At 36.2% G+C, this 14926-nt stretch overlaps 1 protein-coding gene across 1 annotated transcript in view; it reads right to left on the reverse strand.

Moving 5' to 3' along the window:
• Nucleotides 1-13342, reverse strand: part of LOC141134936 (C-type lectin domain family 10 member A-like) — a 66588-nt gene extending 53246 nt beyond the window's left edge. Inside the window, exons 1-3 of the mRNA XM_073624369.1 lie at nucleotides 13237-13342; nucleotides 9185-9259; nucleotides 1306-1416 (exon numbers count right to left, since the gene is read on the reverse strand). Of these exons, the coding sequence (XP_073480470.1) occupies nucleotides 1306-1416; nucleotides 9185-9259; nucleotides 13237-13270 (220 nt within the window). The 5' untranslated portion in view covers nucleotides 13271-13342. The remainder of the gene's footprint in view (nucleotides 1-1305; nucleotides 1417-9184; nucleotides 9260-13236) is intronic.
• Nucleotides 13343-14926: the final 1584 nt, after the last annotated feature.

Here is a 14926-nt window from a genome sequence, read left to right on the forward strand (position 1 = left end):
ATAATATACACTAATTTGGGTTATTTTTACCAAAGATATATAGCAGTATAAATTTTGGCCAAAATTTATGAAGAAAAATTACTAATTTGCTAAATTTTATGACAAAAACAAAGAAAAAGGCAATTTTTCACAAAATTTACGGTCTTTTTTTATTTATAGCACAAAAAATAAAAAAAACATTAGTGATTAAATGCCACCAAAAGAAAGCTCTGTTTGTGTGAAAAAAGGACACAAATTTCATTTGGGTACAGTGTTGCATGACTGAGTAATGGTCATTCAAAGTGTGAGAGCACCGAAAGCTGAAAATTGGTCTGGGCAGGAAGGGGGTTTAAGTGCCCTGCATTGAGGTGGTTAAGCAATCTTTTTTTTAATTGTCAGACAGATCTAAATTAAGAGTCAGAGGTTCTGCACAGGAAGGTAGTAGTCACCTTAGCCCTAGGCAAATATTAAAAAGTCTTCCCCCTGTGGGAAGGGCAACCAGTAATGAATACAGAGGGAGAAATCCTCTCAGGTAGAATACTATGACCATAAGAAACTCTTCCTCAAATGTTCCTTCAATAGGCAAATGACCAGAGGCAGTCTGGATCTGGAATGTTGCTGTTATAAACTAGAGGTTGTCTGGTTGTGGTAGGTATGTACTCTTTTTACACTTATTTTTTATTTATTTATGAATTAAAAAAAAAAATTATTTATATCTTTTATTTAAAAATGTATTTTCTTCCTTGTAATGGGGTCCCTGCCCTGATCATGCAAACATAGGCAGGGACGGCAACGCAACCTTGGCACTACATTAGGCAAAAAAGAAGTCCTAGGCCTCAGCACCACCTTGTCCTTTTCTAAAATCAGAAATGGTTCTTTGCAAAATAAGGACAAATGTTCGGAGACACAACTCAAAGAAGTGATGGGTGCAAGGATTACCGCCTTGTAGCTGAGATAGAGATATAAATGGGAAGATATAGGGATGTAGAGAGACATAGAGGGGAGGGTCTCCAATTGGTTGAAAAGACCATCTCGAAAGATTAGAAAAAAACAGAATGGGGCTTAACCCGGGAGTGAGAGGCCAACAGTCTCTTGAAGTTAAAAAGGGCAAAAACCAGCCAATTTCTCACTCAAAATTTTTTTTTTTTAATGCTATTTACAGATTTACATTTTTTTTATATTTGCCTTTTATATATTTTTTTTTTCCTGATAGTTAGTGATGAGCTGGACATCCCAGGTTCTGATTAAGGGGTAAGTTCATGAACTTAATCAAAGTTCGGATGCCAAATCCAAACCACAATATCCCAATATATTAGAGATACTCACAGGAAATGAACAGGAAAGTCGTGAGGGTGACCAAAGTAATGAAGACCAATATTAGGAGGATCCCCAGGATCAGTATCACCCGGTGCTGTTTATTCTTGGCAGCCGGAATCTCTACAGACAGAGAGGATAGTGAATAATCCTGCGTGTATCAGCCTGTATAATAATCCTCCAGAATTCTTATCTCATGTAAAGACATTTTATATTCATCCCGGATCATCTGTGTGCTCGTTCCCTGCATACAAATCCGTAATCTTCTACTATAACTGTATATATATCTATATTTATATCACATCTATCATATAATAATCTTCCACTATAACTGTAAATGTACATATCACATCATGTTATTTCATTATCATGATATAGTCAAATGAGAGCGTAGGTTCTGGTTCATACACTACTACCTTATGTCTACTACATGTTCTACTACCTTATGTCTACTACATGTTCTACTACATGTCCTACTACCGTATGTCTACTACATGTCCTACTACCGTATGTCTACTACATGTCCTATTACCGTATGTCTACTACATGTCCTACTACCGTATGTCTACTACATGTCCTACTACCGTATGTCTACTACATGTCCTACTACCGTATGTCTACTACATGTGCTACTACCGTATGTCTACTACATGTCCTACTACCGTATGTCTACTACATGTCCTACTACTGTATGTCTACTACATGTCCTACTACCGTATGTCTACTACATGTCCTACTACCGTATGTCTACTACATGTCCTACTACCGTATGTCTACTACATGTGCTACTACCGTATGTCTACTACATGTCCTACTACTGTATGTCTACTACATGTCCTACTACTGTATGTCTACTACATGTCCTACTACCATATGTCTACTACATGTCCTACTACTGTATGTCCAAAAAATATTGTCTTACGATGTCTAAAAAAATATTGTCCCACAATGTCCAAAAATTAATGTCCTGTGATTTTCAATAAAAATATCCTGCAATGTCCAAAAAATAATGTCCCACTATGTCCAAAAAAATAATGTCCCATGTTGTCAAAAAATAATGTGCCAAGATGTTTAAAAAATTATGTCTATGATGTCTAAAAGTTAATTTCCCTTAATGTCCAAAAATAATATCCCACAATGTCCAAAAATAATGTTCATGATGTCTAAAAGATAATGTCCTAGGCATGTGCAAAATGAAAAAATTTGTTTAGTTTCGTTTCGTTTTAATTTGTTATTTAATTAATTTAGTTTAGTTAGATTCGTTAAATTCATTAAATTCGTTTTTCAAATCAGTTTAGTTTTCGACCGAATTCGAAAATCGGTCGAATTCGAAAATATTTCAACCGGATTCGATATTATTTCAACCGCATTCGAAAATATTTCAACAGCATTCGAAATTATTTCAACTGTATTAGAAATTATTTCAATCATATTCGATAATATTTCAATCGCATTCGAAAATATTTCTACCGAATTTGATAATATTTCAACCGCATTCGAAATTATTTCAACTGTATTCAAAATTATTTCAATCAGATTCGATAATATTTCAACCGCATTCGAAAATATTTCAACAGCATTCAAAATTATTTCAACTGTATTAGAAATTATTTCAATCGTATTCGATAATATTTCAATCGCATTTGAAAATATTTCTATTTTCGAATTTGATAATATTCAGATAATATTCAGATAATATTCCTCTTCAGCAAACCAGAAGAACGCTGCATGGTTTCGGGTCACCATGGCAGTAAAAGCTGTGAGAGGGATTGAGCGCACCCCAGACTGCATCCGTCATCGGTGAATAAAAATGATTACATTCTCTCTCTCTCTCTCTCTCTGTGTCTCCCAGAGGCGTATCTAGTGAAAATGGCACCTATGGCAAGCACTGAAACTGCGCCCCTGTCAAAAAAAAACAGCTAATAAAACTACAAGTCTTTAACCACTTCAGCCCCGGAAGAATTTACCCCCTTCCTGACCAGAGCACTTTTTGCGATTCGGCACTGCATTGCTTTAACTGACAATTGCGCGGTTGTGCGACGTGGCTCCCAAACAAAATTGAAGTCCTTTTTTTCCCATAAATAGAGCTTTCTTTTGGTGGTATTTGATCACCCCTGCGTTTTTTATTTTTTGCGCTATAAATAAAATAAGAGCGACAATTTAAAAAAAAACGCATTATTTTTTAGATTTTGCTATAATAAATATCCCCCAAAAATATATAAAAAAACATTTTTTTTCCTCAGTTTATGCCGATACGTATTCTTCTACATATTTTTGGTAAAAAAAAAAATCACAATAAGCGTTTATTGATTGCTTTGCGCAAAAGTTATAGCGTTTACAAAAAAAATAATAATAATTATATATATATATTATTATTTATTCTATTCTGTTCTATTGTTACTCTATTCTATTCTATTTTTTTCTATTCAAATTTGAATTCATTCAATATGAATTTCAAATTTCAAAAGATGGCTATATACCGTATTTATCGGCATATAACACGCACTTTTTTCCCCTGAAAATCAGGGGAAAATCGCAGGTGCGTGTTATACGCCGATCCCCTGCGATCCCGAGCTGTCAATTCTTCAAAATCGCCAACCGCGATTTGAAAATGGCGCCGCCGGCGCCGAAATACACAGAGCCGGTCCTCGGCTCTTTCCGGCGGCTCTCGTTCACTTTCGGCTCCACTCGTAGTCCCGAGCGGAGCTATCCGAACCTACACGGCTAGGTTCGGATAGCTCCGCTCGGGACTACAAGTGGAGCCGAAAGTGAACGAGAGCCGCCGGGAAGAGCCGAGGACCGGCTCTGTGTATTTAGGCGCCAGCGGCGCCATTTTCAAATCGCGGTTGGCGATTTTGAAGCCCAGGTTAGCTGGGATAGAGGTTTGAAGGCTGCACTGGGGAAGGCTGCACTGACAAGGCTGCACTGACAAGGCTGCACTGACAAGGCTGCACTGACATGGCTGCACTGGGGCAAGGCTGCACTGAGAAGGCTGCAATGATGGGCATTTAAATGTAAGTTTTTATCCCTTCAACTTCCCTCCTAAAAGTTTTTTTCCCTTAAAATTCCCTCCTAAATTGGGGTGCGTGTTATACGCCGATAAATACGGTATATAAATATTGCATATATATATATGTGTGTATATATTATATATTTATACATATAGCCATCTTCTGAAACTTGAAATTCATATAGAATAAATTCAAATTTAAATAGAAAAGATTAGAATAGTAAAGAATAGAATAGAATAACAATAGAACAGAATAGAATAAAATATTGTATATATATGTGTATATATATATATATATATATATAATTTTTTTTTTTTTTTTTTTTTTCTGATCTGATCTATTCGAATTTGAATTCATTCTATATTTTTTCCCGATCTAATCTATTGTTTTTCTAAGATATTATTTTCTATTCTATTTAAATTCAATTTCATTCTATATGAAATTCGAATTTCGGGAAAATGGTTTTATATGTATATGTATATACATGTATATACATATATATATATATTAGATATTTATTTATATATAACCATCTATTGAAATGCGAAATTCATATAGAATAAATTCAAATTCGAATAGAAAAGATTAAAATAGAAAAAAAATAGAACAGAATAGAATAAAATATTATTTTTTTATATATATCTATAGATATCTATAGATATATATCTATAGATATCTATAGATATCTATAGATATATATCTATAGATATCTATAGATATATATCTATCTATAGATATATATCTATATATGATATTTTATTCTATTCTGTACTATTTTTTTTCTAATATATATATATATATATAAATATATATAATTTTTTTTTTTTTTCTGATCTGATCTATTGTTTTTCTAAGATATTATTTTCTATTCTATTTCAATTCAATTTCATTCTATATGAAATTCGAATTTCGGAAATTTTATATATATAACCATCTTTTGAAATTCGAAATTCATATAGAATGAATTCAAATTCGAATAGAAAAGATTAGAATAGAAAAACAATAGAACAGAAAAGAATCTAATACATATATTATATTTTATTCTATACTGTTCTATTGTTTTTCTAGTCTATTTTCTTTTCTTTTCAAATTCATTCTATATGAAATTCGAATGTCGGGACATGGTTATATGTATATAATTTTTTTTTCCTGATCTTCTCTATTGTTTTTCTATGATTTTTTTTCTATTATTTTCTAATCTATTCTAATCTTTTATATTCAAATTCGATTTCATTCTATATGAAATTCGAATTTCAGAAAATGGTTATATATATATATATATATATATACATATATATATATATATATATATATATACATATATATATATATATATATATATATACATATATATATATATATATATATATATATATATATATATATATATATATATATATATATATATATATATATATATATATATATATATTTTTTTTTTTTCCCGATCTAATCTATTGTTTTTCTAAGATATTATTTTCTATTCTATTTAAATTCAATTTCATTCTATATGAAATTTGAATTTCGGGAAAATGGTTTTATATGTATATACATGTATATAAATATATATATATTAGATATTTATTTATATATAACCATCTATTGAAATGCGAAATTCATATAGAATGAATTCAAATTCGAATAGAAAAGATTAGAATAGAAAAAAAATAGAACAGAATAGAATAAAATATAATATATATACACATTATATTTTACTCAATTCTGTTCTATTGTTTTTCTAGTCTATTTTCTATTTCTAGTCTAATCTTTTCTATTCGAATTCGAATTCATTCTATATGAAATTCGAATTTCGGAAAATGGTTATATATAAATAAAAAATATTTATATATATAACCATCTTTTGAAATTCGTAATTCATATAGAATGAATTCAAATTAGAATAGAAAAGATTAGAATAGAAAAACAATAGAATATATATATTATATTTTATTCTATTCTGTTCTATTGTTTTTCTAGTCTATTTTCTTTTCTATTCAAATTCGAATTCATTCTATATGAAATTTGAATTTCGGAAAATGGTTTTATATATATATATATATATATATATATATATATATATATATATATATATATATATATATATATAAAATATTTATATATATAACCATCTTTTCAAATTTGAATAGAAAAACAATAGAACAGAAAAGAATCTAATATATATATTATATTTTATTCTATTCTGTTCTATTGTTTTTCTATTCTAATCTTTTCTTTTCTTTTAAAAATTCATTCTATATGAAATTCGAATTTCGGAAAATGGTTTTATATATATATATATATATATATATATATATATATATATATATAAAATATTTATATATATAACCATCTTTTGAAATTCGAAACTCATATAGAATGAATTCAAATTTGAATAGAAAAGATTAGAATAGAAAAACAATAGAACAGAAAATAATCTAATATATATATTATATTTTATTCTATTCTGTTCTATTGTTTTTCTAGTCTATTTTCTTTTTTCATTCTATATGAAATTCGAATTTCAGAAAATGGTTATATATATATATATATATATATATATATATATATATATATATATATATATATATATATATATATATATATATATAAAAACATTTTCCGAAATTCGAATTTCATATAGAATGAATTTGAATATATATATATATATATATATATATATATATATATATATATATAAATTGTTATTTTCCAATCTATTTTCGAATTCGAATTTATACTATTCGAAATTCGAATTTCAGAAGATGGTCATATTCTGTTGTATTTTAATAAATTCTATTCTGTTCTTTACAATTCTTTTATGTTTATTCTATTGTTTTATTATTTTATATTCTATTTTATTGTATTCTTTTTTTAGAAATCAATTTATATTTTTTCTAATTCGAGTCGAATAGATTTCGAATTTGTTTTCGAATCGAATATATTTCGAATTTGGTTTCGAATTCGATTCGAATTTCGTCCGTGGGTTTTCGACTCAAAACATTTCGGATTCGTTCAAATTCGTTAGTATTGTAATTCGGTATTTCGGATGCATCCGAATGTCCGAATAATGAAAATTTCGTCCGAATTTCGATTCGGAACTAAACGAAATGCACATGTCTATAATGTCCCAAGATGTCCAAAAATAATGTCCAACGATGTCCAAAAAGTATGTGTCCTACAAAGTCTGCAAACAGTCCCACGATGTCCAAAAATAATGTCCCTTGATGTCCAAAAAAATAATATCCCACAACGTCCAAAAAAAATTATGCACCAAGATGTCTACAAAATAACGTCCTATCATGCCCAAAAATAATGTCCAAAAGAAAGTCCCACAAAGTAAATGTCCCACAATGATTTTTTTCCCACTGATCCTCTTACTGGGAATGACAACAAAGCTTCAATGACAGCATAGTGGTTCTTGGATGCTGGTGACCCCCAGTGTCCTAGCAACTAATGATGCATCCCTATTCAGCTGAATGGAAACATTGACGTCGACGATGCTTGCTGACATCACTGAGCAAATATGACCACGTGATGATATTTGGTGAATGACATCTGCTAATATCCCCAGTCCAACTATTCACATTCAGATGAATGGGGGCAGGGATGCTCCATTGGTTGCTTAACCCCTGACAGCCACTGTGTTCTGGAAACCACAGACCTGAATGGGAAGCTGTCACTTATTAGTGGCAGTAGTAATACTGCTGCTAATGAACACCTTCCTTGTGAATCAGGAGGTTCACTGCAGTGGGTGGGTGAACAAGTCATTTAGTTGACCTGTTAACTGAAACGCAAGCAGCTAGAGTTCGGGGCAAAACCTGCATTGCTATAAACTTGAACCCTTATCTCTAATTGTGAGTGTCAGGATTAAGGTCTCCCACAAGCCTGTCATTTGTCGGTGGTAGCAGCTTGGATATTACTGTATGTGTGCATTGTGGGAACTTTGGGATTTCCATTGGGCTGGTCAATTTCCAAGGAGGAGCAATGGACGGCAATGCTTCATGCATAGTTTTGCACCTCCTTCAACTAAGTATCACTGTGATAGAGTGTTGTACTGTCACTATATATATATATATATATAGTGACAGTACAACACTCTATCACAGTGTGAGAAAGACTTTTTCTCACCCAGGGTTCTTGCCCAGGCAGGTTGAGGGGCTCGGGGGGGGGGGGGTAGGTCATATGGAGGCAACTGGATTTCCAGTTTCCTCAGAGTTTAGAAAAACCCCCCTTGGGTCCTGGAGCCCGGAGACTTTGTAGAGACTTATGAGGGATGGACTCTCCAATCCTGGCTCCATGTTTTTTGAGCAACCAGCTTGTGCAATCCTACTTTGTTTTGGGAGAGACTGGCCTTCCCTAAGGAGTCCATATGACTGCAAGGGGGCAGCCAGAAACACGTGTCCATTTTTAGAGGGTACTGTCTGGAGGAACAGATAAGAGTCTATGTTTGAGGCCAGTGCAACAGATCTGCAAAAACAAACCAGGAAGCTGCTAATAAGTGTTTGTTTGCTGAACAATTCTGAATACCCCCTACCAGGGTAACCCCTGTGTTTTTAATAAAGGTGGTCAGGAAGAGGCCTTATAAGAAGCTTTCGTGAGTGGACTGAGTCCTTATGATCTCTACACTTGAGCTAATTTCCCACAAAATATATAGATATACTGTATATCACCTTGTATATCATATTTAGGTATAAAATCAGGGCAACCAATGAGGTGCTGTTTTTTATTACCTCAATACAGATATAGTAAAAAGTGATTTCTGATAGGTAGATCCAGTATAGCAGTATTAGTATTAGTAGACATGTGTCCTATAAATGAAGACTCGGGTCCTCAGCTGTCCATAATAGATTAAGAGGATACCCCTCATTATAATAACTTACCTTCGGCTGTTGATGTATTCATCCTTTTTAAATGAAGATCCACATTGCGATACGTATTTTTCTCATAAGAGCGCCCTGAAGAAGAACACAGACCTTAATATAGATATTGTAGATACCAGGGAGGATTTTCAGGTGATGTAATTCAGATATAATGGCGCTCTACACAGCATTTTAACAATAAGAGATGGAGCTTTTCTGAAATATGATACTATCGACATTTATTGTGACCTATCGGGAATTTATTCTTGGAGAATTGTAAAAGTTACTGGCGCCAATGATACATACTATAATATATTGACTTACATAACAATGTATAATTAGGCATTTGAAGCATTTAACAGGACAACTTTGGGATCATTAGAATTTAATTGTATTGTTACTTTCATGACTTAAGACTCATCTTCCACTAGGGTCGGAGTAGATGACCAGGACTGGTTGAGGTGCAGATGGGCCAAAGTCACAGAGCTGACACATATTTGGATAATCTGCTTGCCTCGCAACACCGAGAGCCCTTAAAAGGTCCGGGTCTTCACCTGAACATCTAGAGGTAGAGAGATTGTTCTACAGGTGATACCCAAGCAGATTGCAACTGCACTGCTGCAACTCTCTGGCAGTGTTGGAGCACAGGTAACACAAGGCAGCAGATAAGATTGAAGGAAATAGCAAAGCTTACTAGGGCATACTGGGAACACATGGCTGAACGCAGTTAGGGACTCACTGGGATCAAGCAGCTGGAATCCGGTAGGGACACACTGGGAACACAACATGGAATGCATGCTAGGACATACTGGGAATACAAGGTTTAAATCAGGTAGGGAGGCTCTGGAAGCACAAGACTGGAAGCAGACTGGAACACACTGGAAGCACAAGACTGGGAGCAAGCCGGGACACACTGGGGACACAAGGCTGGCTGAAGGCTGGGACACACTAGGAAAACATGGGGCTGGAAGAAGGCTGGGGCACACTGGAAACACAAGGCTTCAAGCAGGATGGGACACAATGGGAGCACAAGGCTGGAAGCAGGTTGGGACACACTGAGAACACAAGGCTGGCCGAATGCTGGGACACACTATGAAAAACATGGGGCTGGAAGCAGGCTGGGACACACTGGAAACACAAGGCTTGAAGGAGGATGGGACACAATTGGAGCGCAAGGCTGGAAGCAGCCTGGCACACACTGGGAACACAAGGCTGGAAGGAGGCTGGGACACACTGGGAACACAAGGCTGGAAGGAGGCTGGGACACACTGGGAACACAAGGCTGGAAGGAGGCTGGGACACACTGGGAACACAAGGCTGGAAGCAGGCTGGGACACACTGGGAACACAAGGCTGGAAGGAGGCTGGGACACACTGGGAACACAAGGCTGGAAGCAGGCTGGGACACACTGGGAACACAAGACTGAGTGGGTGGCTTCAATATTTTCAACTACGCAATTTTTATAAAGAGCTGAATAGGTCAAGTCTCTGTGGGGACTTAACTCAGTTTGAGGAGTTGTGCCTCTCTGACTCAAAATGCCCCCATGCTTTATCTAAAACATAGGGCATTTTATTATCGCACACATTTCCCAACCGCCCCTTCTATGTCCGAGACTGGGAGCTAGGTAAAAATGTGGCCCTTGAAGACTGGGAAAAAGTGTTCTCTCTCATTTTTAACTAATTGCTGCCCGCGCTATAGCCGAAAGATGGCTACAGCGTGGCCCTTAATTGCAGGGAGGGCGTCCATGGACATCCTCCTGTGCATGAGCTGCATGCATGCCCCCATGGGTCACGCGAGGCACGCTCTGTGATCACCGAGTCTATGAGACTCGGCTAATCACAGATCAGAGTAAGGGGCCAATCCCGGCCCCTTACCACATGATCAGCTGTCAGCCAATGACAGTTGATCACGTGATATAAACAGAAGATCGATAATCTGTAATTTCTTTCCCCTCACACTGTCAGTGTGAGGTGAAAAAAAAGCTGATCATCGGCTTCTGTCAGAGGGACATCAGTCCCTCACACAGAGAGCCACGGCTGCCTCATCAATGCCCACCAGTGCCACCTATCAGTAGCCACCAGTGCCATCTACCAGTGCCCACAGTGCCACCTACCAGTGCCTACCAGTGCCAAAATTTAATGCCCACTAGTGCCTCATCAGTGCCACCGATCAGTGCTGCCTATCAGTGTCACTTACCAGTGCCTACCAGTGCCCATTAGTGCCACTTATCAGTGCCACCTATCAGTGCCCATCAGTGCCACCCATTAGTGCCAACCATTAGTGCCAATCAGTGCCAACCATCAGTGCCACCTATCAGTGCCGTCTCATCAGTGCTTATCAGTGCCACCGATCAGTGCCCATTAGTGCCACCTTATCAGTGCCTATAAGTGCCTATCAGTGCCGCCTATCAGTGCCCATCAGTGCAGCCTATCAGTGCCCATCAGTGCCCATCAGTGCAGCCTCATAAGCGCACATCAATGAAGGAGAAAAATTACCTGTTCTCAAAATTTTATAACAAACTATGAACTGTTTTTCAAAATGTTCAGTCTTTTTTCGTTTTTTTTTTTTAGCAAAAAAATAAAAAACCCAGCAGTGATTAAATACCACCAAAAGAAAGCTCTATTTGTAAAAGCTGAATATTGGTCTGGGCAGGAAGAGGGTTATTAAGTGCCCAGTAGGCAAGTGGTACTTTATCCTCTTATTCACAGGAACGCAACTATAGGATTTTGACAAGATGGTATCGTTGCCCGGTCCTATTAAACAATATTAATCCAGCTATGTCTGACCTATGTTGGAGATGTTGTGAATCGAGTGGCACATTATTACACTTGTGGTGGTCTTGCACGAATATAAAACCATTTTGGTCGGCTATTTTTAAACTAATTTTTAAAGTCATGTTGTCACCGGCAAAAAGTGTCAGGAGTCTCCGGAGGTAGCGCTCCTTTCTCTGATCCCGGGATCAATTAAGTCAATTATAAAGGGAATATTTTGATTTTTCTTGATGGCAGGAAGAGCTTTAATTCCAAGACATTGGAAATCTCCAATAACACCAACAATACAGGAATGGATAGTAGAGATGAACCACATAATGCAGATGGAAGAGCTAATATCCACAGCAAATAACAATGACTTTAAGTTTAGGGAAGTCTGGGCACCGTGGGTGAAGTTTCTGGAATCATCTCAGCTGTAATCTTTCTTGTGATTATTAGGATGCTATCATTTTTCCTAATTTTACTTCATTCATCAATTTCTTTATTCTCTTTTTTTTTCATTTCTTTCTCTCCTTTTTTTTTTTTAATTATGTAAAGATTGGCATTGATAGCAAATATTTCACTACGTTTCATTTGTGCAGTCTCTTGTTTCTCAGTTGCCGAAGCACAAGAGGGCATGTGGTAATACAAAATTCGGGTGGCCTCTGTATATGCAGGTCACGGTTAATAAGCATTGTTATTTCCTTTTCTTTCTTTCTACAATGCCATTCTTCTCAATAAAATATATTAAACCGAAGAACACAAGACTGGAAGCAGGCTGGGACACACTGGGAGCACAGGGCTGGAAGGAGGCTGGGACACATTGGGAACACAAGGCTGGAAGCAGGCTGGGACACATTGGGAGCAATCTAGAAGATGGTGGGAATTACTGAAAGCAAAGAAAAACTCTAGACGAGAATACAGGGGTCCAGCGACTAGCATGTCAACATGGACATGTTGCTTAAACACTGTGCAACTCTCTGGCCAACTGCATCAAAGTGATCCCTTTCTGGCCAACTGCATCAAAGAGGTCTTTCTCTGGTCAACTGCGTCAAAGTGATCCCTACCTGGCCAACTGAATGAAAGTGATCCCTCTCTGGCCAACTGAATGAAGTGATCCCTCTCTGGCCAACCGCATCAAAGTAATCCCTTCCTGGTCAACTGTGTTAAAATGAGCCCTTTCTGGTCAACTAAATCAAAGTGATCCCTCACTAGCCAAATGCTTTAAATTAATCCCTTTGCTGGCCAACTATGTCAAAGTGACCCCATTCCTATCCCCTCCCCCCCTCAGTATATTTATCAATGATCACATCTACAACCTACCTGGTTCTCTCTCCAGATTTTTACCCCCCTTCATTGCAGGCTGCAGACAAACCCGATTCTGTGCCCTACTCAGTCTTCATCTTCGATATATGTTGATTTTATATTTAGGAACTTCCTAAAATAAGGTGTTGCCACATACTGCATTTCAGTTTTAGGAACTTAGAAATGCCACAATAAAGAGGAAGTGTATGAATTTCTGTAATATTCTGTAGAACTGTGTGCCCACTCATGAACTTGTTGTTATTTAATCTCAGTGATTTATGGACTATGATTGGTTTATAATACATTTGTTTGCACTACTCATCTACTACTTTGGAGGATGGGATAAACAGTTCAATCTCTGTATTTGGGGACGATACTAAGCTAAGCAGGGCAATAACTTCTCCACAGGATGCTAAAACCTTACAAAAAGATCTGAACAAAATAAATGGGGTGGGCAACTACATGGAAAATGAGGTTTAATGTAGAAAAATGTAAAATAATGCATTTGGGTGGCAAAAATATGAATGCAATCTATACACTGGGGGGAGAACCTCTGGGGGAATCTAGGATGGAAAGGGACCTGGGGGTCCTAGTAGATGATAGGCTCAGCAATGGCATGCAATGCCAAGCTGCTGCTAACAAAGCAAACAGAATATTGGCATGCATTAAAAAGGGGATCAACTCCAGAGATAAAACGATAATTATCCCGCTCTACAAGACTCTGGTCCGGCCGCACCTGGAGTATGTTGTCCAGTTCTGGGCACCAGTCCTCAGGAAGGATGTGCTGGAAATGGAGCGAGTACAAAGAAGGGCAACTAAGCTAATAAAGGTTCTGGAGGTTCTGGAGGATATTAGTTCCAACATTTGAGCTGGAAAACAATTAAACCAGGCCTATTTCAGACACTTGTTGCTTATAAGTTAAAATAAGTATTTTTTGCTAGAAAATTACTTAGAACCCCAAAACATTATATATAGATATTTAACAGAGACCCTAGAGAATAAAATGGGGAGTCGTTGCAATACTTTATGTCACGCCGTATTTGCGCAGCGATCTTTCAAACGCAATTTATTTGGAAAAATACACCAATTAATTAAAAAAAAAAGTAAAAGTTAGCCTGATTTTTTTTGTATAATGTGCAGTGTAAAATTGAGCACACTCGTGGAATAGCGACAAACTATGGTACTTAAAAAGTTCCATAGGCGACACTTTCAATTTTTTAGTTGTTACCTGTTAGTGGTTACTAGGGATGAGCCGAATTTGCACGAACATTAGAACCCCATTGACGTCTATGGGACTCGAACGTTCAAAATCAAAAGTGCTCATTTTAAAGGCTAATTTGCATGGTATTGTCCTAAAAAGGGTTTGGGGACCCGGGTCCTGCCCCAGGGGACATGTATCAATGCAAAAAAAAGTTTTAAAAATGGCCGTTTTTTCAGGAGCAGTGATTTTAATGATGCTTAAAGTAAAAAAAAAAAAAAAGTGAAATATTCCTTTAAATATCGTACCTGGGGTGTGTCTATAGTATGCCTGTAAAGTGGCGCGTGTTTCCCATGCGTAGAACAGTCCCTGCACAAAATTACATTTTTAAAGGAATAAAAGTCATTAAAAACGGCTTTAATGTAATGTCAGGTCCCGGCAATATGGATGAAAATCAGTGAGACAAACGGCATGGGTACCCCCCAGTCCATTACCAGGCCCTTTGGGTCT

Source organism: Aquarana catesbeiana, linkage group LG03 (assembly GCF_042186555.1).
Source record: "Aquarana catesbeiana isolate 2022-GZ linkage group LG03, ASM4218655v1, whole genome shotgun sequence".
Lineage (NCBI taxonomy): Eukaryota > Metazoa > Chordata > Amphibia > Anura > Ranidae > Aquarana > Aquarana catesbeiana.